Raw genomic sequence first — 27,526 nt, 5'->3', positions numbered from 1 at the left:
TGATAGAATCCATGACCATGATGCCATGTGTCTAAACAAGATGTCCAGGACCTCCAGCAGAAATACAGACCCACAACATTAAAAATACAGCAGAATATTTCATTGTACACACAGGGTACTTTATATACCTGTGTTCACCGAACCCATCTTGAGTGTTTGCTGCTAAAAAGCTCATTTTTTTGTTACATCTGACCATAGAAGCCAGTCCCATTTGAAGTTCCAGTCGTGTCTGATAACTGAATATCCTGGAGTTTGTTTTTTGGTGAAGCATTTTCTTTTCTTGATAGTTTTGTATTTTTCTTGAAGCTCTCCCAAACAACATGTGGTGATGTAGGTGCTGTTAGATCATTTTTAAAAGGTTTTCTGACCCCAAAACCTTTTTCTGCAATTCTCCAGCTGTGGTCCTTGGAGAGTCTTTAGCCACTCAAACTCTCCTTCTCACCGTGCATTAGGACGATATAGACACACATCCTCTTCCAGGCAGATTCATAACATTTTATGTTGATTGGAAATTCTTAATTATTGGCCTGATAGTGGATATAGGAATTTTCACTGCTCTAGCTCTTTTCTTAAAGCCACTTTCTAATTTGTGAAGCTCAGTTATTCTGACCATGTGTGTGTGTGTGTGTGTATATATATATATATATATATATATATATATATATATATATATGTGTATATGTGTATATGTATATGTATATATATATGTATAAATGAAAACATTTATACAAAAAAAATATTTTATGTATCTTTTATATAAAAGTCACACTTTGTTTATTGTGATGTTGTTACAGTGTAATTACACAAAAACTGTGAAATCTCAATTAACTATGTATACTTAATATAGGGCTCATGGTTAGAGTTTGGTTTAGGGTTAGTTGCTTGTATTTATGCATATTTTACTTAAATTTTTATAGTGAATACACATAACTATGTATGCGTAACTTTAAAATTAATTCAAATTAAAATGCTAAAAAAAAAAAAAACATCAAAACGCAAACTGAAATTATATTTATTTGTCCCCCGTCCATAACTCGTTATGGATTGGGGACATGGATGGGGGAATTGTTATGGAACCCTTGTTATGGATGAGGGAATAAACAGTTACTTTTCTACATGCATATGAGCCTGTCTTATATACAGTGTTGGGGAGTAGTTAACTACAAGTAGCGACGCTACTAACTTAACTACATTTTTCAGTAGCTTGGCAGTAGCTCAGTTGCTTTTTAAACAGTGTAGCTTTTCCAGTAGCTAACTACTTTTTGCAGCAAGTAGCGGTGTAGCGCGAGCAAAAGCTACATTGCGTTTTGTCGAGCCTGCGCGAATCAGCGCGATGCAAGGATATTGTTCTTGTTAGATTACAAACTCATTTTTTGCCATTACCGCCACCTGTTGTTTAATCACGCATCTTGCGGCTAACAGTTCACTGACGTACAGAAGTGGGTTGACACACCCATATTATCCATGATGGAGCAAGACGTGGCGGCAGATTTGGAGGATGGAGAAACAACTAACGTTAATTACCCATGGCCTTATTTGTCCAAATTCATGTCTCTCAAAGAAACGACAAGTAAAGGTTACACTTTTTGTAACAGTCTGAGATATTTGAGTGTTGTGTGTAATAAAACAATACTCTTTGAAATCATAATTGTATTGCATTGTTTTAAACACTAAATATTTTACTTAAAACATTCCTCAGACACTTATTCAGTTATTTATAATATACGTTGTTCAAAAAAATCAAAAGTAGTTTCAATGTAGCTAGCTACTTTTTGATAGTAACTTGTAGTGTAGCTAACTAATTTTCCAAAAGGGTAGCTTGACTGTAGTTTAACTACTTTAACTTACGAGTAGCTTGTAGCTTGTCAAACTACAGTTTTAGAGTAGCTTCCCCAACACTGCTTATATATATATGGAAAAAATGTCATGATTTAGTTAGTGCTGTTACCTGTTTGTTCATCAGGATGTATATGAGCGGGTTGATGACCGTGCTGCTCTTGGCGAGTAGAGAGGGAACCACGCTGGCCACGGGTGAGATGATTCCTGGCCGGCCAAATGTAGCCATCATGGCCACAACACCGTACGGCATCCAGCACAGAAGGTAACACACCACTGTGGTGATAACCATGAACAAAACATGGTATTCCCGTTTTCGCGCTGCTGTCTTCCGTATCTTCCCTACCTAAGAAACAGAGACAGACACAGAGACACTTATATGTGATGTGTCTAGAGAAATGTATTGTAAAAATGGTGCTTTGCTTAAGTTAACATTGACTTATTGTCATCTTTGTCAATTCATCTGTGAACATTATTCCACAGGGCTGTAGAATTCTAGATTTCGATTGGTTGATGAACATTCTAAAAAAATGGAGTGCTGCGGGCACACATGCGAAAAATGTATACAGGCCCCTCCCCCCCAAACGTTATTGGCTCCAACTTGGTTAATTATTGTTGATTTTTCTGAAATAATTAACATTACGTGACTATTCAAAAGCTGTTTTATTTATGGTATAAATGCTTGGATATAATATTTAACGTTTTCAAGTCCATTCATCATGCTCTTAAATTTGTAGTGAGATAACTATATTCGCCTCAGTTCAAGCGGCATGTGAATCAATGATATTTTCCTCTTTAATATTTGCAGCACAAAATAAACATGAATAAATATTTGAATGCATGTTGAAAAAAATCGGAATAATTTAATACAAACAAATGTTTAATGAAATCGAGTTTCAAAATTAAGCCTAATTCAATAAGCCTACGTTTTATTGCTGTTTTTCATGTTAAATGTGAAGAATAACAGGTTGGATGTCACAGACTTTTTTTTTTTTTTTGAGTATAGGTGGAATTTTCACATTAACTTCACGCAATATAACATGATTTTATTATCATAATTTTGACTTTATTCTTAAAATATTTTGACGTTAATCCTATTTAGTTAGCTTTATTTTTATTTAAAAAAATATTACGTGCCACTAAAATGCTATCGTAGGCTATTTGTACTGGATGGAAACACAATCTTGGCACAGAAGCCCAAAAATCAAACAAACAAACAAAGAAAAAATACTAAGGAGATATTTGAATTATTTATTAATGAACTAGTATTTTCTGAGTCAGTGTCGCAAAGATGAAGTTGACGATCACGACTCGCCATCTCCTCAGGATGTGCCTTTAGAGAGAAAAAGGCCTACATAGCCTACATAATGAAAGTTTTTGTTTTCAATTTGAATTATTTAGTTTTAAAGTACTTAAAGCATTCTATTAGATATATTTATCATGTCTGAGAGGATGCAAGTATTCGCTGCGTTTCGGTTCAGTTTTTGTGAAGCGTTCCTGCTCAAGACCAAGACGAGAGAAAGTGCATCCTGTTTGTTTTCCTTATTTTACAAAAGCACAAGGTTTAGTTGATATTGTGAGTGCACAAAAATAAAAGAAGACCCTTTACAGTTCCGAATTATGTATTACTCATACCTTTATGAGCAGAAATGATGGCATATTTTAAGTTTCCACTCTTAAGAAAAAATGCAAGTGATCGCGCTGGCGCCTCCATGTCCTGCAAAGCATGCTTTAGCTTCCACTCTCTGCACAAACGCCGGGATATGCATCTAACAGCGCACATTTATCTATTTTTTTTTTTTTTATTAATATTGTGAAATGCATTGTGTTTTATGTCTATAGATTTTATTTTATGCAAGTTGCGTTGATTTGAGAATGCTAAATTTATCAAACATATGCTCAACTCAGTCCACCACTGGCTGCTTGGTCGTTAATAAAAAAAATTTTTAAAACTTGAATTTAACAAACAAAATGTTCCAAATATATTTCTAAATTAACTTAAGGAAACAAAAAGAAATATAACCACTAGCCTATTTGCTGCAACAGCAGCTTTGTATAGGGAAAGAAAGAGAGAGAGACAAAAAGACACGGGCTGTGGTCAGACTCGGGCCGAGAATTCTGATAAGCTGTCCGACAAGAGCCAGGCTCTATTCCTTCCCTTGTTTCAGTTAAGGGTTCACCCTCGGTTTGGCGGGCCCCCAATATGCCCAGGCCCATATGCACCTGCATACCCAGACGCTACGCCCCTGGCCAAAACCTTGAAACAAGTTAACATTGAAGTGCTTCTGGTTCCATCGTCCTGAAGTTAATGGGTTTTGCATAAATGTCTAAAATAAGATCTGTGGGTAATACAAACTGTAGATATTTTCATGTTTTATTCTATGACATCAAATATATCTGTAATATAGATGTATGAAGTATAGTTCCTTCCAGGTCTGTAGACCACATTACAGTTCCAGGTCAATTTTTTGCTGCCACTTGAGTGCCACATTCATTAAAATATTTCACCTATTTCAAATGTCCTTACAATGAACCAAATACACTCTCCAAGCAAAAGAATATGACAACAGGATAAAAATGATACACAATTTCCATGTTTTCCCACTATCTTTTATTTTTCTATGAAAAGCACCATTTGTTCTTCCACTCTCTCTCTCTCTCTCTCTCTCTCTCTCTGCAAGCACACACATACAGACATTCACACTCGTACACACACACACACACACACACACACACACACAGACAGAGAGAAGCTTGTTTAGAAACTCTAAAATCACATTTTGGAATTAGCAACAAAAGCTTGGGATGAGACTGTGAGAAATTAGTCCTACACACTTGTTGAATTGTTCTGATTCATCCAGAAATGTTACTAAATGGTTTGTGAATGTCATTTCATGGTGAATTTAAAGAGAGATTTGTGTTTTGTATTGAAAAACCCATATGCTTTACCATTGAATCATAAATTGTGAATATTTACTTGTTTTTGTGGCTGCATAGCATGGGAAAGAGGTAAATACATTGATATTTCATTTGGTTGGCCAGTGGCATAATTGTATTTTCGTCCATTCCTTTCATGAAGGAGTACTAATTATCCTTTTTGAACTGTGGATGGAAGTGTTTGTATTTTATTTGTCCCTTCACGAGGACCATTCATGAAATGAGGTCTGGTTCTTATCAATGCTCATAGAGCACTCTGAAATCTGAAAAAAAAAAAAGTGTTGTATAAGCCACAACCCTCAATATTTGTAATTTACATTTTATAATAAGTAGCTGATTAATGCCTTTCAGAAAGGACAAACGACAGACTGTAAATATGATTACCAAAGACAGACATTATACAACTACAGTTCAATAATTATTTAAATGTTGCTAATATCACTTCTGTTTTTTTTTTTTGTTGTTGTTGTTGTTTTCTTCAGTTCATGCAATGACTTTACATTCAAACACTCCACATAGCATTTACAATGCCTAAGAACAAAAAAAAAAAATTGTTAAAGGTTTTCACTTTTGTATGCTGTTTCATGTAAATTAGAGCATTATCTAAAAAAAAAAAAAAAAGAAATTAATTATTGATTTACAGTTCACTGCAACCTTTAGCCATCAATGCACTGGAAGGGGCTAAGTATTTGAGCTTTATGCACTACTGTTCATAAGTTTGAGGTCAGTAAGCATTTTTATTTTTGATAAGAAATGAATGGGTTTACGACAGTAAAGGCATTTATAAGGGAGACGGGGTACGGTTGAACACTTTTTGCTTCAACATCTGTAACTAGCTGAATTTTTGAGCTAGAGTGCTAAAACGTTTATACAAAGGACCCTCATTTGTTCACTATAAAAGGCACTAATTCAAACCTCTGCAAGAATATCACAGCCCTTATAAGTTGATGTCAAATACACGGAGTTCCCTTGTTACAATCTACCCCACTGCCAGGGTAGTTAAAACAGTTAAAACAGTCAGACAAAAGAAGCAAAAACAGCAGCCATCCCATAAAGTTTGCTTCAAAAACAGGTTTATTGAAACAATCTAAAAGAACGATAGAAAGCAATGTCGCACTTTCTACGAATGACCACAGCTCAAATCCGCGTTCTGTTTGATGCAGGAGTGTGTGTATAAATTAGACCACTAGAAGAAACTTCTTTAACAGTATTTATGCTTACTGAACACTCAACTCCAATGTACATACGGTAAAGAATATGTAGATCTAAACAAAAACAACAACAAAACTGTATAAATGTGTGTGTGAGTTTGTGTCTATGTATGAATTTTATCAATCAGAGTCACAATGGTGTCAATCCAATGTTTTTAACCCTAGAGTGCAGCCTTGGTGGATCCAGAAACGGCATAGGGCACATTTTACCCATACCTGTGAGCTGCCAAAAAAACCCCATATAGACAACATTAAAGTTCTCAGTTCTATGCAAGGGAATGCTAAAATGTGGTACAACTTACCCCAACTCTGTCATCCAATGTTTAGTTAGCTGTATTAGCATTATGGTTTGAAATTAGCAGTTTAAAAATGCATCACATTTTGCCTGAGAATTGATTCTAATGTAAGTTATATGATTTTATCTGCAACAGTTTAAGTACTAAGCAAAATATAGTTGATAAAAAAAATTGGATTTTAAATCAAAATCATTTTTTTTTTCTTTATAAGATCTACATATACATATAACAGCCTTGACAACCATTCATATAAGATCAGGGTGGAAGTGGGTAAATAATGAAATTATTATCATAGGACTCCTAGATTATCCCTGATAGGCTGAAATGGTGTTGTTACAACTCTCCCCGTGTTATAACCATGCCCGGTCTCTGAAGTTTGGGTTAAGTTGTTAGGCCTAATTGTAACCTTATAATGTTTTAAGCATAAGTTGAGGTAGATTTTTATCAATAAGAAAATTTTAACTATAACTGAAAGTATTTAAAGAACGAGCAACTTGTTCAGTATACCACTGTTTATAAAAAAAAAAAAAAAATGTAGTTTTTCCCCCTGCTGTACCGAAATCATACCGAACCGTAACATTAAAACCGAGGACACTGGAGTAATAATGCTGAAAATTCAGTTTTGTCTTCAGAGGAATAAAACAACTTTTAAAATGTATTAAATATAGAAAAGAGACATTTTAAACTGCAACAACAATTCACAATTTTACTGTTTTTATTTTTGTTCAAATAAATGAAGCCTTAGTGAGCATAAGAGAGTTTTCAAATACATAAAAACTTTCACTGATCACAAACTTTTGAATTATATATAGTTTATACTGTATATAGTGCTTAACAAATTTATTACACCACCATCCAATGTAAGGTTTGTGCCACAGCTGCCCTAAACTAACAGTATTGATTACCAAAATCTTTTTTATTTTTTATTTTTTCTGTTTCTGTAATGGCTAATCCACACCAGTATATGTAAGCTGTTTAGCCCCAGTGGTGAATCTAATGCTAAAATATAATTATTGTTGGGATTCAATGGATTTAAAGATAGATCACACGAAAGTTTAATCAAAAGCAATTCTTTGGGAACAGCTAGAAACTATTTGGAAAACAATAACAACAGAGAATGTGGAGAGTACATAAAAACAATGGCAGCAAGAATGCAAGCTATCAAGACCATACAAAATAAAAAATTAGTCATATTTTTTGGTTATGTGTGGAGATATTTTTTTGTTCTTTCAGTTTATTTGCCTAATAAATACACTTTTCAGTTTTAGACAAGATTTTGACAAATTACTAAATTATTTGTTTTCGCTCTTTATTATGACAGGTGGCCTAGGTATGACATGAGAAATCAAATTTGCCTTTATCTTTCGGCATATAAGAGGTCTTTGTACCATTAAAACATTCTGCAAATTGCATAGCTTAAAACGTCCTCCTCAATATAAACAAAGCATTTATTTAATCAAACTCCAAAAACAGCTCGTTTTGGATCTGAGGTTCAAGGTTATGTCACCTGTGACCTGTGCTTCACACCTCGTTTAATACATCTATGTATTATCATACATATATCTAATGCATTTAATACACAGATGATTTGAAAGATGCAAGATCTGATCTGTGGCTAATTGGGTTGGAATTTGTGGATTTGATTAAAATAAAGTTTTCTAAGATTACTGCGCGTTCTTGTGTTCCCTGAAAAGGGCAGATGTATCAATACTCGAAACCACTGTAACAACTCTTTTTTTCTTTTCTTTTTTTAAAAGATATTATTCTGAGGGGGTTCAACAGAAATTCAATCGGTACTGAAAGATAAAACCACTTCACCAAACAAATATTCTTTTTCCTATTTTATTCCCACAAGTGCATATAAATAAAAATAAAGAATATGAAATATCTGTGTAAATGAGTCAATGTAATAAATGAAACTTATCATCAATGACAGTCTTTAGATGAGTATAAATCCACAAGGTTATTTGAGAGCCATGCAATGATATAATCCAATAAGTGAGAAGTGAAGATGGCATTCAGTGACTCGTTAACCTTAACGCCGCACTAATTCAAGCCACACGCCGTAGCCTCACTACAGCATGGTGATAGACAGATTCACAGATTCATACTTCCGCTTCCCGGAGGCGTGCAGCGAATCCAAATGGTGCTCATATAATGAACACAGTGAAGTAAACTACAAGAGAAGTATAGTCCAATAGTGATATAAATGAGCTGGTATACAAGAGGAAAAGTTCTTTGTTTGAGCGTAAACTCTACGAGTTCTCAAAACAGGACTTAAAATGTGAAGGCAGGTAGCATTAGTTCAACCAAGAGGTTTCCCTCTACCAAACTAACTAACTTGCTCGTCGGTGACCTGGCTTATATCTGGTAACTACTATGCACCGTCAAGCGGCTCCTAGTGTTACTACCCTTAAACCAGATGCCTCTTAATAAGAAATAGCCAGTAAAAAAAATTAGGTAACGTTTAGACTGTTACACCACGAACAGCAATGCAGCGATTAGCTGGCGGCAAGACAGCAACATAATGACATCATATAATTAAAAAAAGACACCTGACGAAAAACTTGACAAATTTCTGGACCTTTATAAGGAAACAGCCAAGCAAACAAAACTACATAAATGTTATATAGATAAATGACATAGTCGCCACTGATAAGCTACTACTAAATATATTGTAGAAACTTAATTTCCTGTAAAGCTGCTTTGCAACGATTTGTATCGTGAAAAGCGCTAAGCAAATAAACTTGAATTGAAAAATGAGCACTGTTTTTATTTTATTTATTTTTTTGCACAATTTCCAATTATTTATATTCACGATTTATTTGTACAGTCTTTACATTTTATTTCAATGTTGTAATTAAAAATTCATTTAATTTTATCTTTGAAGCAGATTTGTTGCGTGACAGCATTAATTAAAGTTTCTTAAGGGTCAAGATCAAGTGATCTGCATCTCCTGCGCTCCATCAAGCCACTCCCATAATATCTGTCACCACTCAAATGAATGCATGACTCAGATGAACTCTATAGCATGTGTGTAAGACTCCAATACAATTATAAAGTCATTATTTTATCAGGAATAAATATTTTAATGAGTAAAACTGGCTGTGTCTATAGTATTATAGACTACCAAACATTATTATATTATTTTCAATTTTTTTTTTTTATTATTTATTTTATATTATTGTCCCTGGATCAGTAGGGTACTCTTATAATAAAGTAGCAGTGGCTGGGACAGATTTTACGTATTAATTCCTCTTAAAAAGATGCAATCTAATCCTGTTTACATGAAATAAGCCTGCTCCCGAACAGGTTTAAGCTTACGGACCTGTTGCTATGACAGCAACTCCTGGATGAGCTCTTTGAAGAACCAACCAATCCAAGATCAAGCCAAATTGTCAACAATCAAATCCAGCTAATTGAGTTAGCGGCATACGAAGAACGGGCCCACAAACATTACCTCCAGAGCAACACATCAACATAGGCCCCACCCACTGGCGGTCAGTCGCTTAACGGCTGACACTTTATCACGCTGAATGCGAGTGTCGCGTTGCATCAAACGCAAATAGAAATTACAATCACTGCCGCTAGTGATGGCGAGGTGAAGCGTTCGGAACCAGCGAAGCTTTCAACACAATTGTATCGGAAAAAGGTTCATTACTCGAAGCTTTTTAAAACCGTTTATGCTGTGGCCATAGGGGTCATACAAATAAATAACACCTTTCAATGTGTTATGTTCCATTTCAGCCAGTGGTTTCACATCTGGTTCTACAACTGATTCTTTGTTTTATTATATTTTATATAAACAATGGTCATTGTCAAAGTCATTCATTTGTGTACTGGCACTAAAATAAGTAAAACAAATAAAACCTAAATGCATGAATTAAATCTATGATCTGTTTATTTTAACTCTGCCTCAGTCCTTAGACTGTTACTTCATGGCTAAAGTTCATTTTTGAGCTCAATATATAAATTATGATTAAGAAAAAAAAACAATGCTACAATCATGTGCTTTTCTCAAAACGATTCAAGCTCCAATACAGAGCTTCAATGTGAAATGTAGTTTTTTTGATACAAGCTTCAAAGCGTCGGTGTTGAGCGTAACATCACTAACTGTCGCTATCTTGTCTACACTGGATACAGATGAGCACCCTCTTTCTGACACAGTCCACGTGTTTGAGTCTGTCGTCAGGACAAATGGAGTGAAAAAAACGTTCGCTTTGGTTTAAACAGCTCGTTCACGTCTTTATACAGATATCAGAAAGATCCCAGCGTAAGGACCAAGGCATCCCGGATCGTGTCAGGGGATTGATCAGAGTATTTTTTTTATTTTTAAACGAGGCACGGTGTAATGGAGAGTTCACAAAAAAACATTTGTTGAAAGAAGAAGCCGTACTAGATATGACTGCAACTGCATCACAAACCGAGGAAATGATTTAATAATGCTTTGGCTGGTTTTATTTTTTATCATGTTTTCAAAACACTGACATGAAATAGCAAGGGGACGTTGATACTGTTTCCTATGCAACAATATTAGCCAATCATAACAGTGGCCGATTACTGACAAGCCTCTTAAAACAGGTCATTTTAGAGAAGAATGAGGGTTAAAAATAATAATTTTGTCACTTTTTTGAACAAAAACACTTTATTAACATTATAAGGAAACCTCAAGGGATATATTAAAATAATAAATACAAAAATAAAACCATGTCATGACCCCTTTAATATCTATAAAATATGCCAAGAAAACTTCCTTGTCGTGGTGCTAGCTTAACACATAATAATTCATAAATAAGAATACATACAGTTTCATTTGCATCAAGCTTAAAATTTGTTAACATTTTATATTGCAGCTGAGCTATGAGTTGAATTCTTAAATTATTAGGCTCTATGTAAACGTAACTAATGAAATTGGCAAGGCTCTGTAATTACAGTCACTATAACTGTCATTCAGAAAGTCATCTTCCTCCCTGATCTTCTAGGCCCTTTTATCTATTACAAGCACACTGTGGAAATCAAATTTCTCTGCATGTGACTGATGCCGAGTAGATGGGATCATGAATGTCTGAATTTCTTATAGTACCCAATTTATAACATGCACCCTTCACATTAAACATAAAGCATCATATATAAGCTTCATATTTTCACCCAGCAAGTCACAGATGTGAGAAAATTTATTGATTAATATTACATCAGAAATTCAACATGATAAACTGCACACATGGGGATCTGTCACACTGGCTTGGACGGATAAATTTGTCAAGCTAGAGTGCAAATGTGTATGTCATCCTCCACACAGCAGCCAGCTGAATTCAATTACAGTGACTGGGACACCCAAATAATACAGCATCCAAATCCAATCACACTTTGATCCTGATGAACTCTTAACATAGTGCTCAGTGAAAAGCCAATTGTACAGAACATGCTGTAAATGAATAAGGATATGTTTCTATGTTTAAAATAAAGAAAACTGTCTTGAGGGCATGCTGTCTTGTCCAGCTGGCCAGAATATTAGAATATACTGCAAACTGGATCAAATAAGCATCTGTTAAGATACTACGTTTGCTAAAAATGCAGCTGTAAATTACCTCAGTGTTTGAGATTATATAACATGTAGTCACATTTCATTTTTTTATAAAATATATAGTTTTATAGGAGGAGGTTTCGTAGACTTGGCAAATACATTTTTCATAAGTTTGTAGGTACAGACATCTGTTGCGGCCATTCTTGGCAGTTTTTATGAGGCTTTTTTAAAATAGAGTTCATATCGGTACCGGAATTATATCGTATCGACCGAAATTAAGAAATATGTCATGATGTAAATTTTGGCCATATCGTACAGCCCTACATATTCAGTAACAGAAATGAAGGGAGCTTTTAATCCCAAGCCGTTTTGACGCACAACACAGAACCGCAGTTTACCTGTTTAACGGCATACAGCAGTCTCCCATAGCAGTAGACCATGACGAGCACTGGAAGACCCAAGCAGAATATAAACAGGCAGATGATGTAGGCATGAGACTGGGCTGTACGCTCGGTCCATGATACAGAGCAACTGGTTCCCGCCCCCTCCAGCCCATAACTACTCCAGCCCAGAAGAGGGGGCACTGTCCAGATCAAAGAATAGAGCCACGAACCCCCTACTGCCAGAAGAGGTTTGCGATAGTCTGGGCCTCGGTTATGGTACACTGTCAAAGTGCTGTAGCGGTCGTAAGAAAGAACCACCAAGGATATCAGAGACACAATGCCTAAGAGAGAAGAGAGAGAGAACATAGGGTAAGTGTGGCACTGAGGGCCATTTTTGTGTGAAGAGCTCCAAAAGGACCCCAAAGCACTTTAGTCAAACTTAGAAATGTTTAAATATATTTCTGTCATGACTGATTGGCATGGTGATGTACATGACAACGTTAATGTGTTTGGTCTTGGTGGAATAGATCTGCTACGCTGTTCTGACTTGCTACTGCCAATGCATCCACAACATGCTGCTGTGAGCATGTAAGATGTGATATGTGAAATAACCCCCATATAGCATATGTGAATCAGCCCGTAGCTGATCTATACAGGTGGAGCTGGGGAAGGTGGAGGGTTTCTGAAGCGCACTGCAACTGCTACAGCAAGCACTAGCCAAGTATTTGAATGTTGAGCAGCAATCTCATTGGCTGCTGGTACAAAAAGAACCAATCAGATTCTCCATGTCATTATGTCAGCTTGACTTAGACCTATTGAACTGTGCCATGTTTTCACGTTTCATGCCAGAACTTTGGATTTGCATTAGATATTCAAACAAAACACATTTCAACTAAGCAATTATGCGTTTCAAGTAGTTTGTTGTTGTCAAATGTTAGTTGATCATGTTAATTTTTAATGTGATAGGAACACACTCTGATAGGAAACCTGTGAGTGCTTGAGGAGAACTGACTTCATACATCTACATCCATGAAAAAATCACCTTGGTCAGCATTCAAGCTTAGATTTGATGTAAAGGGGCACTTACACACTGCTAAAATTGTTTGCATTGCATTAAACTTATTTGAAATATAACTCTACATATAAACATCATACTTACAAAAGCATCTGACAAGGAGTAATGGTTGGAATAAAATGCATCAATAAGGTGTTGTTTTGCGTGACAGACTTAAACCCTTTAGACCATTGGTCTCAAACTCAATTCCTGGAGGGCCGCAGCTCTGCACAGTTTAGATCCAACCAGCTCCAAATCACACCTGCTTGGAAGTTTCTAGTGATCCTGAAGAGCTTGATTAGCTGGATCAGGTGTGTTTGATTAGGGTTGGAGCTAAACTGTGCAGAGCTGTGGCCTTCCAGGACTTGAGTTTGAGACCAATGTTTTAGACATATATGACAATGTTGACATTAACACTCGTTTACATTTTAGGTGAGAGAGAACATTGTCATTAAATTACACTGTAGACAGCTCGAACCTGACCTATTCAGCACATCCTCGAGTGAATTGGCCGATGTTGTGTATGTCAAATAAAATCAGTCATTTTTTTTTAAGCAGTATTTACTATTTATTGATCTTTACTCATTTTAAATGAGTTTCTGAATGTTATTTATATGTAAAAAAAACCCAAAACATGATATTTATGATTAAGTAGTGTCGTATTTCAATGAAAACATTTTTACTGTTAATTACATGAGTCAAAATAATATCAAGCTTAAACTCAGATTAATAGCTTTTCAACACAACTTCTGCTCATGCATTTGAAAGCTGCTATTGGATCACTGGGGGTAAATGCTATATTATGCGACTATACATAACTTTACAGACAGCTTATGACCTACTAGCTGCCTTAAGAACAAAAAGTGAAGTTAGTTAGAAAAGACATAGCCACATTTGTTTGTTGATTCCATGTGGTTTAATATTTTGCTGTGACATTCAGACTTTAGTGTGACTCAGGTGTCCAGTGCCTTTTTGGGCCCGCTGTGGATTCTTGTCACAATAGATATTGTCTCCTGTGCACCAATGAAGGCCAAGTCCAGAAGGTTGTACAAGTGAATGTGTATCTCTGAAAACAGGCTTTGTTAGAGGTCTTCAATGAAAAAGGCACATAGGGACATGAACTGCCATTTCATATTTGTCACTTCAAGGCTTTTGCCAACACAAAAATCCCTTTAAGCAGTTTCAACTTCAGACCTTTTCAGTACACACACAAATCTTCTTTGGTTTATTGTTTCGCTGTTTAGTCACAAAGTTTGTATCTTGTGTCTCCGTTCCAAATCTCCTGTCCTTCAGGAATCATCAACCATAAAGAGCTCAAAAAGCTATAGCAGTAAATTATAAATGCAAGGTTGTAGTCAAAATCGATCAAACAAATCTCTAAAAATGGAGCATTTGTTCATTGTTATGCCCTTTCACTCCCTGTTACAGCAGAAATATCGGTCCTATCTCTCCTTAACAACAGAATTAATGTAATCCTATCTGTAATGAAAAACTAATTAGCAAGAGAGCACAGTATGACGCTCTTCAATCCACATTGCAGACCTCTCGATAAACACTGATGTACTTATGGATAATTCCTGCAGAAAATGAAAAATGTTATGCACAGATTTGTACAAATGCCCTCTTATTATCATAATGATGTAATATATGCTTGAAATGTTAGAGAAACAGGCTTAATGAGCTCAGGTCTCTCGTAATCAGTAGAACGGGAGATTAATGCGTTGTTCTGCAATTTGTACTGAAGATGATTAAGCAACAAATTATGTCATTTCTTACTTCTGTGGAGCACAGCAGAAGATATTTTGAAGAAACTTGCTAACTAAACAGTTTTGGTTTCCATTGACTTCCATTTCCCATGGGAACCAAAACATTCTTCAAAATATCTTCTATTGCATTTCACCGAGGAAAGAAAGCCATGCAGATTTGTAACAACATAAGGGTGAGTAACTGACAACAGAATTTAAAATTTTGGGTGAACTATCCTTTTAAGTTGCATATGCACTATATTTCAAGTCTTGAATATCTTGCTCTTGGGTTTGACAAACCATTTTTGAATCTAGACACGAATGCAAGCTAGATAATATTTACGGTTAAGTGTTAAGATTAAACTTAAACAGGGTGATGTAGAAACTGTACATTATTAATGATTATTGTGATCACCCCATAATCCTCAATTAATCCTCAGTCTTTCTCTGGTGTCTTTCTTTTGATGTTTTTACACTTTGAGAGATGAATTCAAATCAGTCTCTGTCGAAATAAAGATACATTTTAAGCTGATATATTCCTTTAACAATTAAAGTATATCATTACAGCAGTATTCTCTGTGGTAGAAGTTTGTTTTTCTTGTTTCGTTTACTCTATTTAAATTGTTCTACACATCATTCACTGCGATAAGAGTTACTGACAGAGGCACTATCAACCAAACAGCAACTGAATAGACCCTGGCTGGAGAGTAGTAATAACCATTATTAAAGGTAAACACTAACCTTGAAATCTATAAGAATGGGTTGATCAGAGTAATTTGTAATAGTTAAAAAGAATTGAAAATTGAAGATTCAAACAGAGGAATTTATGTAGGAACAATATTTGTCTAGTTTGTAACGGTGTGTGTTACTAAAAAGAAAATGTATCAGATGTACTCATAAGAGAGACACTGGAGACATTAGTTCAATCTGTCACTGCGATACCAGGTCAACTTCAGGTTAGAGCAGACAGATGGTGAACAGAGAGGATGAGTTTACATCATAGCCTAACCTGACGTAGCATGATAAATCAACAAGCAGCACAGTCTCATGTAGCCAGACCATAAGGTCTGGGCTCTATAGTGAAATGAGCCATCTTTGAAACACCTCTCGGGCATCCAGGTGCCTATCACTTTGCATGGGGAAACATCAAATTCTCCAAAACTGTTCACTAAGCTTACGATTAAATTTCATATTTGAAATCAGCAATGAAATCGGACAACTGTGTCATAGATGTTGTTTCTTTTGCTCAAATAGTGTTATAAAAAAGGCTTATTTCTCAGGCTAGATTGTTTCTATAGCAACCGGGACTTCTAACGGCAGTGACGCGCTGGCTTTACTGATTAGCGATTGGCTCTTTCATTCAGAAGGCGGGGCTTCCTGCGATTGAGCGGCCATATTAAGCGTTGCATTTTTCCCCATTCAAAACTATAGGAGTGACACGTCTTGGGTATTCTATAGCCTTTGGTAACATGCTAATAATGCCAACAATATGCTAGTAACAGGCTAATCATGCTAGAAACATATCTATCTAATCTAATCTAAATGTTCAAACTCCAGGCTTTTACAACTGCTTTAAACTTTCAGTCTTGACAAACTTTTTTATCTAGTTAATATTAATGCTTAGGTTAAAGAAATCCAAGAAAATAGCACTGATTTCAGTTAGATGAGCTGTCTGAATGTTAATAAAAACACAATACATGTGTAAACTAATAACTGCTTCTGCTTCAACTATTCATCCATCTTTATTCACCCTAGATCTCATGTATTTTGAATGTATTCGGTTTAAATCATGTATATTTCCATTACAAATCCACATGGAGAAGAATAGTCCCAAAATACACATAAATATGAGACCATCACCAACCCTGTGACCACATCACCAATGAATAAATCATACACCAAATGTACCAGAGAAACATTAAATAAACATGAAATGATCTTACATCTTCTTCAGCACACAAATACACTAATAAGACATCTCACTGTGACCAGTGAGTTTGGGGACCACAGTCAGAGCCGGTCCTCTTGATTAGATTTGGATCTGGATGAAAGATACAACATTTCAAACAATCTGAGCTGATGTTGCTTCCCCAGCAGACAACAGTATAAAGGCAATATTGGCCACTACAGACATCAAACATCTTCATGGAAAGGATCTCCATCAATTTTATACCATGCATTAAATGTATACTAATGTGTGTATTTGTATTTGCATTTGTATTACATTAATTTTCAAATTATTTTAAATAAAAATAAAAAAACTGTTGTAACATAATTGCACACCTGTAATGCATCAAGACTTTGTAGAGTAACATTGCTTTCATGGTTTCAAGGTTTGTCGCATAGACTGCAAAATGGTACTACAATTCCCCGTCAATGATCTATTCTAGAGACTTCGCTCACTGCTGATTGATCCTGTATCTTTTTGGGACCTGTTGCCCGGTACCTTTCAAAAGATTGGGGTCAGTAAAATTTTCTAAAAATGTGACATTTATAATATTATAAAATGTGCATTGTACAGTATGTTTCCACAAAAAATAAGCATCACAACTGCTTGCACAACACTGATAATATGTTAAATCAAATATGTTTTGATCAAATAAATGCAGCTATAATAAGCATAAGAGACATTCAAAAGTCTTACTGACCCCACACATTTGAATGGTATATAAACTCTTCCCCAGAGCAGGTTTGCAGTGCAGCATTAGTTAAGTTGTTGATGAACCATAAAAAACATTTTCCAGTTTTGCTCAAACTCTGTGAGATAAGCCTCTCTTTAGTCTTGTAAGGCTTAACTTTGTTGTCTTTTAGTCCAGTCTGGAGTTTAGGTGGAGTTTAAGGTATAAGTCAGGAAGGGTGGGACAAAAAAGCACAGAAAGAACTTGTTTTGATATGAACTGACATGAGACAGGAAAGTGAATCTGGCAAGCAGTGACCCATAGAATAACAGAAGCATCAGGATGAAGCAGAATATTTCAGCAGTAACCAAGGAAACGCTATATCGTGGCTGGTTCATAAGCGCCACCTGCTGTTAGAGAATGAATCTGCTTCTCATTCAGACCTGCTGTTTTTGTTTCATGTAAATGTTTTATGTAGCAAAAAATAAAATAAATAAAACCTAAAGTCAGACCATTCTGTTTTTGTTTCAAATCCTGAAATTATACAATCTAATTAAAATCAAAAACAACTTCTCGTGCAACGTGTGTGTTGTATCTTTGTTTGTATTGTGATTAAAATGCAGTGAATGCCACTAATTTCAAATGGCTAAAGATAGTTTTGTTTAAGGCCAGTTCGTTTTTTTATAGAGCAAATAGCCAATAAATAAATTTCCTTAAAAAATCTGTATCAGAATCAGCCAATATGATAATAATAAAAAAAAAAAAGAAAACAAAATCTGACTCTGAATCGGCTATGATCAGTGCATCACTAATTAAAATACTAAATAAAAGGTCTCAAATTGGAAATACAATCTGGGATGCCTTTTTCTAATAAATTCTTCAATAGGTCTACAACTTGTCTTTCGTAAAGTGCGAGGTCAGGGATCTTGGGCTTAAAAAGATTGGTGACCACTGCTTTAAATATTGTGTTCTCTTAGGGGTTCCTTGGTACATGGAACATGGAAGAAATGTACATGGTCTTCCAGCACTACAAGAAAAAGTCCTCTGGCATTGTTAATGGAGGACAACTGGGAGAAATTCTGCAAGCAGCATGGGCTTCAAAAAGTGCATATGTCATTTCTCATGCACACTCAAGTAGTCAAGATTAATAACTCATTCAAAACACATACACATTCAAAGTAAAATGCCACCCTTGAGTATTAAGTTCTCACATGAGAAGTAAGTCATTCTGGCTTTTTATCTTTATATTTTAGGAAATAAATTGAAATAGCAAGATTAATAATGGATGTGCTGCTTTTGGAAGATTTTTCCCACAACGTTCTATGAAGAAAGCATATTCAGTTACAACGAGAATGTCTTATGATTGTCATTTTCATGGGCCATTCACTGAAAACCCTTTTAAAAGAAAATATAATAGCAATTTAGGTGAGTTAGTTGTGCTAAATCATATTAAATCATATTAGAAGGAAGATTTTTATATTATTAAACATAGGTTTTCATATTATTTTTCAGCTGAATATCAGATAATAATTTTGTTTCATTTTTAATACCAAAAGAAAATACAAATAAATTAAATAAAAATCCAGAAATACCATACTAGTAGAATCTAAACATCCTTACAGCTTATTTAAAATTAGTTTGTTTCTTCATGGGAACAGATTCGGAGAAATTAAGGCATTACATCGCTTGCTCACCAATGGATCCTCTGCAATGAATGGGTGCCGTCAGAATGAGAGTCCAAACAGCTGATAAAAAACATCACAATAATCCACAAGTAAATGCCACCACTCCAGTCCATCAATTACTGCCTTGTGAAGTGAAAAGCTGTGTTTTTAGGGGTGTAACGGTACGCATATTGAACCAAACGGTTCACGGGGCAAATTCCAAATGGAAGTGATCCAAGGGAACGGGAACATCTCAGCTGCAGATAATGAGGAAATTACGTCTGTCCCTTTGCCAAGTGCATTCCAACTAATAATGGCACGCACGTGCCATGGTCACTCCAAAGTCCCCACTCCAAGGGGCTAGGGATGATCACTTCCATTTGGAATTTGCCCCGTGAACCGTTCGGTTCGATACGCTGTTACAACCCTATGAAACAAATCTGTCATTCAGCCATTTTCACTTTAAACTGTAGTTTAAGTGTAAGTAGTAAGTGGTGCTTGATCTGTGCAGGTATTTCAAATTAAATTTCAATTAAATTTGTATTGTGTATTCATGAAAGAATCGTGACATATTGCTTGTATTCATATATCCCCATAACAAAATTACAGGGATTCATTAGTTTGCCTCAGTCAGGTGCATAATGATGACGGTTTCTTGTAAGGATCAACCCTTTCATATCAAATGCCACAAAAAAAAGCTACAGTGATTGTAAAGTGTATGAAGAGGTGATGTACAGAGTATTTTGAGTCCGTTTTCAGATTTGTCTCCATGGCTGATCATGTGTGAGTGGAATTAGAGACATTAATGCATCTCATTCTCTAGCACCTCTCATCATCTCTCATAGCAGACTCCTGGTTATGAATGACTGAATACATGCACAAGCGTATGGTTTCAGACAATAAAACACACAGAGACTGGTTAGAAATCAAAGAAATGCATGGAAGAAGAAAAACAGAGAGGAAGAAACTAAATAACAGGAAGATATCATTTGAGTTACACATTATATAAAAAAAAAAAACGAAAAAAAAATAGATACTAAACTACAGTATTCTTATGTGAGTCATTCATTAAAGTGTATATGATTTTAAGCATTTTAAATGAAATACACCTTTAAAGCTACAGGAGAAGTGGGTGCAGGAGATTCAATTATTTAACACGTATGCAAATCTGTAAAATTTGAGAAGTGTATATAAAAACACAGCCATCCAGTTGTGTTTCTGCAAAGTAAATATTTTAATCTGTTGTATAAACACATTATACTACAGTTAGACCATCCTCAAATCTGATCTGAAATCTGACAGTGCTCCAAGAGTGCTGATATAACAGTCCAACAGCATTGGAACATTTCACTGTCTGTATCCCCCTGCTTGCCTGTGTTTGTTTGAATGAAATGAATGAAATCCATACGCACTACATTCATCATACAACATTAGTCCATTATCACTTTACTGCCATTTATAAATCCTCTCCTATGGCTTCATGGGAACGGGAACACAGTGAATTCACATATACTATTCTATTATAGTATGAATGTGAGCAGTATGAATGAAATCCATACGCACTACATTCATCATACAACATTAGTCCATTATCACTTTACTGTCATTTATAAATCCTCTCCTGTGGCTTCATGGGAACACAGTGAATTTACATATACTATTCTTTTCACTATTTTTCATCTATATAGTGAAGTAGGCTTACTTGGATGCAGGAACTGTCTTCATGAATGAGTCATTGAATCATTTATTCAGCTCATTTGTTCTGAGTCATTCAGGAACAAGAAACAAAATCTGCTACAAAAATAAATAAACAAACAAATAAAATAAATAAAAATTAGGCTTCAGAGGAGGCATTAAATCTGGAGCTAAAACCCATGTCCAAAACAGAGGTCAGCGATTCTGGCTATTAAAATTGGCCTTGGTGTTTTCTCTTCCATTGAATTAATGGTTGAGCCAGCTCAGCACACCTAAGACCACCAGCTGTAAAATAGCTAAATTACACAGCAAGGTAGCTCTGCGTTTTAGCATGAGAGGTGGAAAATTCAGGCAGACAAAAAGGTTTAGAAGCTCAGAAAAGAACAACAATGATAGAGGATGACTGAATGTAAAATATTTGCTTTAAGATTTATATATTCCACCTGCTTCTATACAACTCCAGTGAGATACAAGGACTTTTACAGCAGACCATTCATGTTACAATCCCATGAGTGACTGTATATATTAGAGATGCACCGATACTGAATTTCTCTGCCGATACCGATAGCCGATTATTCAGAATGATATCGGCCGATACTGATGCCGATACCAATAGTTATGTGCGAGACGTGGTCGCATTTGTGCCAGTGCATGGTCTGCGTTGCTCCAAAATGTCTGCTCTGCTCCATGCATAAAGTGTGCATAAAGTAAGATTTCTGAACACGTGAAGAGAGTGAGAGAGGCACTTTCAATGCGAGCTCTTTGGGAGCAGAGCCTGGTTTATACTCGCTGCGTTAGCACGAGCGGCAAAGATTATGCGAATACTGAGGAAACGATGGCAGACGGGACAGAGGATTTGGTTTTCAAGCGAAAGTAAAATAAAAGGCTTCTTAAACCAGAGAAGGTGAACATGCTAGTTTTGTCTTTGCTGTTTATCTCACATTCCGCTATGGAGGCTTTCTTTAAATGTTCTTTATTTATTTGATTCCTCAGTGTTTGCTAAACGTTCTGGTGTACTCATTGAATCCATATTTCAATAATTTGTTTTAGTTGTAAACAAACAAAACAGACAATTATCTTTTTTTGTAAAAAGTGACGGTCATGAATTCGAATTTGAAAGTGAAAGCGTCCGAAGCCCGGCTTATAGCACAGCAAAAGAGGAACTCCCGTTCACAAAATTCAAATCACAAATAATACTGGTGAAAAAGAACAGGTTGAATGTTAACCACTTTTGTTAGCATAAACTTTCCTTTTTTCTTCATAAATACCTTAATTCCAGATTTATTGAAACATATTTTTACTTTTTTATTTAAAGAAGAAACCAAGCCAATGTATAGTTCACATTTGAGGCTTAATATAGAAGTTTTTCAGTTAGAGTGTTTTCAGCTTTTTTATTTTCATCTAAAAATATGGCATGCAGTTGCTGCAAACAATGGTATAAACATCATTCAATGTAAATTGTGATGATCGTAATTAATCGTAATTACAATTTCAAGGGACTAATCAAAAATTATGATTTTTGTCATAATCGTGCAGCCCTAGTGTAGAGAAAAACTGCGGATCTGGCAATGCTGGCTTGAACTACAGGTGATTCATCTGGTCAAATAGAGCCTGCTTTAATGTTGCATTAATTTTGACAGCCCTCAATTCAACAGAGATTTTCTTCCCTCACAGTATTAGTTGCAGTCTGACATGTTTTTCTGCCGCCTTTTGATTGACAGGATATAATTGGCCCTGATCATCGGCCGATACCGATTGTTGGCCGATACATCGGTGCATCTCTAGTCTATATGCATCCAAGACATAAACTGAAACCTTCGGGCATGCCTTTTATATACTTATCATAAACTTTGCAATAGAAAACACTCCTATTTTTGTTACATTAATATTTATGCAACATGTTGCTATTGTAGCCTACATTTCAGATGGGAATGTATTTCTCAAAATGCAATCTTTGACATAGCCAAAGCTGCAGAATACAGCCTGAATCTACTGATAAGGCATAAACCACTGTGTGACAAAGCACAGCATCTTTCCGTTTGAACTTTGCCATAATAGTCTTTATGCATCACAACTTGAAAAAAAACAAGCACCTAGAGCAAGAAAAAGCAAAAGCACAACATAATATATAATAAATATTCATGCCTGTCTACATTAAATATTGGTAAACTGTTTCCTCATAAACACAATTAAAACCTTGGGGAAACTACTTGTTGTGGTAAATGTGTAGAATGTCTGCCATTTATTTTCTCTCCCACTATAGATCAAACACCATTATACAGTGAGTTGCAAGAGTTCTCATTTTCGTGTTACAAACCCACACACATGCTGTGCAGAAAAGGATGCACCAGTTTCCTGTCTTGGGGTTATTAGGTCTGTAAAGCCCTAAACACACTGATTTCAGCAATCTTATAATATCATTGCATGTCACACTCTGTGACATGGATCTAATAAACTTGGCTATGACGTGTGTGTAGACTGTATGATGATGACATCTATTGACTCGTAGGCTCTGATGCACGTTTCTATAGAAGAATGAAACATCATCAGCATGTGCTAGTAGTAAACAAAAAGCATGATAAATCACACTTTAGCAGATGCATTTTTTATGTGTGCTGAAAAACAGTGGAAGCAGCGAAAGAGGACGTGCTTGAGGTAAGCAGTTTTATGTTTTAACGCCACATCGCATTGATTTCATGTCTCATTTTTATTGGTTGGTCAGTAAACGTGGATCGTACCCGCAAACACACTGTGCGATGATCATGCTGTATTGTAGGCTATCTTTGGTCGCAAGCTCGTGACAACTGCCGTCATAGAACCTCTCTCACTGTACAACACTCGACCACTGATTAGGAGCCACAATCACAGAAATTGCCATGATTGTTTCACGATGCCACTCTTTTCTCTGGGACAAAAATCGTGCAGTGTGTTTAGGGCTTAAAACAGATCTCCCACAGTAGTATTTAGATCATCAGTAATGCAGTAGGTCCTGCTTTTTTCACCTTTACCTAAATTGTCAACAGCATCCAGACCAAATAACCCAATTTAAGGTGTATTCAAACTTGGCAGGTTTGGTTCATTTAAAAAAAAAATAAAAAAAAATTAATTGCTCTTTTAGTGCAGTTCATTTGAATGGGTGTGAATGCCTCCATCCAAACCATGTTGCGCACAAAAAAAAGCAGACATTTTCAGGGGGTCTCGGTCCACTTCTAAACGAATTCTGGTGTGGTTTGACTGATACATAAACTCATATGATATTGGTATGACTGATATATGAATACAACGTGGACCAAAGACATGTATGCTGACCAAAAACAGGACTTGATGTCAAAGATTGCAAAGATTAGCAAAAAGTAAGCTACATCATAAAAGCTGTCCAATCAGGTTGGGACTACATACTTATGCCTTCTGTTTTGTATCTTTTTCAGTATTACAATTCGGTTTGGTGTTAAAATTAAGAGTGTGAATGCTAAGTGAACTAACTTCTTTTTTTTTTTTGGTCCAGAACAAAAGAACCAAGAGAACCGAACTCCAAGTGTAAACACACCCTAAAATTACAGCACATGTAAACAGCTGAATAAAGGGGTACTATTTAGAGTACTTGATAGACTTTCTTTCTCACCCCTTACCTGAGACCCTGATCAAAAAGAGCAATAGGGCTGTAATCATCTCTTCACTTTTTGGTCTAATTCATGAAACATGATTTCAAACTGCCTGTCTAACCTGCAACATTAGACTATTTGGTTAAGAAATCTCAAATATCAATGTTTTTCTAAAGATATTGTAAACATTATCCTTAGTTTGTGACAGAAGCCTAGTGCAGCTTGTATTTTGCTCTAACATTATAAACCTTGCTACTACAAATAGCATGTAATAATGCAAGTTGAAATGTTACTGGGAAATTAAATTGTACATGTTTATGCTTTAAAAAAAAAACTGTTTTAGCTGCCAGTCCAGATTTCCCCTTGAGGCTTCCATTACATGATTTAGCTAACATCCTTCCTGGCTGATAATCCCCAGTACATTTCCAATAAAGGCTGTGATGAAAATGCAATTATATTCATTTACATTTGGGAGACTTTTATGTTGCATTCAAACTTTACAGATTTTACCAGTTCATGCATTCCATTATAATTAGACTCATAACCTTGGTGATGCTGGAAATGCAGAAAAGAATCTGAAGGACAAAATTGCAAGTACTTTGAAACCAAGCTCATTAGCTATACCATTATACTCCCAATGTGAGTACAGACCGGCTGAAAAAAGCTGATACCTTCATTGGTATATTTTAAGTAAAATAAGCTCAACATATTTTCTGAGTAAACCAAAACTCTAATGGTGCATCCCAGTGTCTACATATTTTTAGAGATGATGTGCTGTTTGGAGGTTTTAGATTCTTTCATATCCATCCAAGTAGGTTTACCACATTATCTCAACATCTTGAGGTGTAAGACCTGCAGATGACAACACTGGATAGATAATACAAACATTATGGGTTTTGTGTCAGTTTGCATATGTTTATTTAGACTTGACAAAGGTGATCTTTTTGTTATGTCCAAACTTAAAAATAAAGGTTCTTTATTGCCATCTATGGTGCCATGAACATTAACATTTATAGAAACTTTGCATGGTAAAAAGGTCCTTTGCGAGTTCTTTTAAGGTATGTTCACTAAAGGTTCTTTGAGAAACCAAAAATGGTACTTCACGAGTTCCTGTGCCCATATAATCTTAGCTTTAGTGGTAAACGGATTTGGCTTTATGCCTGCAATGGAGGGCTAAGAGAGACAATTCTACTCGAGCTCCAATAGCCCTCCTTAGACAGAAGGGTAAATGAAATAAATTTGCATAAATTAGGAGATGGGGAGGTGGAGGGATGCTGAAAGAAGTAACAACGGAAATGGTAAGAGGCTGTTTTCACTCGGACATTAATTGAAAGATAAGACGGGCATACTCCTCCTGAAATTACGTTAGTAACTTCACTTGGCATCATTGCAAAACCCCATTTTGGAAATTTATGAGTGTAGTTGAAACAGTGGCGCATGCTGCTAGCAACAGCAGGTCATTGGTTTGATTCCCAGAGAATGCATGTGATTTGTGAACATTTTGAAGTGTTTGTATTACCTGATTGTTGAAGATAGACTAGCAACTCGAAAGATGACCATTTGATGTGTTGATTGAATCAAATGTTCTCAGTATATGTCATAATAATCTTGTGTTATTAGATTAAAAACAATGGGTTTATGAAAGCCAACATAGCCATCCTAATGAAAGCACAAAAACAAGTTTCCAAGTGTGATCGAATTCGAAAGTTTTGAAACTCTACCACTTACAACTTGTGAACAAACCCCCATGTAAGCTGCTTAAAAGTGTGTTTTGGGTAGCCTACGTACCGAAGCAGGAGTTGATGAAGCCGTACCACATGCAGCCGTGCCTCCCGAGCAGCCACCGTCCCCGCACACTGGACGCGAAGCTCAGGGTCGTCCCAAACAAACACACCAGCATGTCACTGACGCTAATATTGAGAAGCAGCATGTTAACCGGCGTCCTGAGCGTCTTAAACTTACAAAAGAGGACTAAAACAACAAAGTTATTAAGAAAGCCGAAAGTCATGATGAATCCTAGGAACACGGACAGAGCGATGAAGCCCGCGCGTGAGAGCGTCTCCACCGGCGCGTCGCTCCAGTCCCCGTCCAGAAGAGTTAACCGGTCTTCCTCGCTCATGTTAAAGCTGTAGTTTAAATCAGCCTGCTCGAAAAACATCCTTGTGAATAGTTAGGAAAGTTGTTTTGAGTCAGTGCTGAATTTCGTGAGGTAAGAGCCTCTGTTACCCGTTATTCTCGTTTAATGAGCACCTCAGCGCATCAGCATCATGACTCGGTACAGATGATGGTTTTCACAGACAGCGCGCTTCACCTTTGGACTGCTGACAGGTGGGCTTCGCTTAACGCTCAAAACAGGCACGCAAACTGACCATCTAAGAAGCAGTCATACAGTTCTGCTCGTATCCATCAGAGTTCCTGAACTGTTATCAGCTTTTAACGACGTCGCTGCAAATTAATGTTGACCGTTTGGTGTCCGTTCATGTGCTACTTTGTTTGTCTGCACATTGTTGCAATCTAGATGGAAAATGCTCTCTCTTCTCAGTCCAGATGTGAACCCGTCCTTCAGTATTCCAGCTGAGTGCGCGAGCTTTGCTGAACGCGCAACAGGCGTGTAATATAAAGGGATCTGGACGTCACGAGAGAGCGATATGAGCTCATTGCAATTGACATGCAGGAAGCGACCTACCACAAATTCAGTTACCTCTGGCAATTTTGATGCATTTAACTGGGTAGGCTACACCAACCTGCTCGAACTTATAAATTCAGCTTTTTATGTAAAAATAGGTTACTACAGATAACCAACATCATACAGGGGATAAAACAGAATTTAAATTCATTAAACTTTGTTGTTCCATGAACAATGAATGACTAATAAACATTAATGTGCATTATTTAGCAACATCATAACACAAACATCTGAATATTGCTCTAAACATTAAATAAAGATATAACATAACATAA

General features: G+C 36.1%; 1 protein-coding gene across 1 annotated transcript; it reads right to left on the bottom strand.

Annotated features, from left to right (window-relative positions):
* Positions 1-1,924: 1,924 nt before the first annotated feature.
* LOC306876224 (opsin-3-like) lies at positions 1,925-26,723 on the bottom strand (the record flags this gene model as incomplete). Its single annotated transcript, XM_079427234.1, has 3 exons — positions 1,925-2,182; positions 12,203-12,528; positions 26,354-26,723. The coding sequence occupies 3 exons, from the start codon at positions 26,721-26,723 to the stop codon at positions 1,925-1,927; spliced, it is 954 nt and encodes a 317-aa protein (XP_079283360.1).
* Between the last annotated feature and the right edge of the window lie 803 nt (positions 26,724-27,526).

This window comes from Barbus barbus (genome assembly GCF_936440315.1).
Source record: "Barbus barbus genome assembly, chromosome: 10".
In the NCBI taxonomy this organism is placed as follows: Eukaryota; Metazoa; Chordata; class Actinopteri; order Cypriniformes; family Cyprinidae; genus Barbus; species Barbus barbus.
This window is presented reverse-complemented; position numbering and strand designations above follow the sequence as displayed.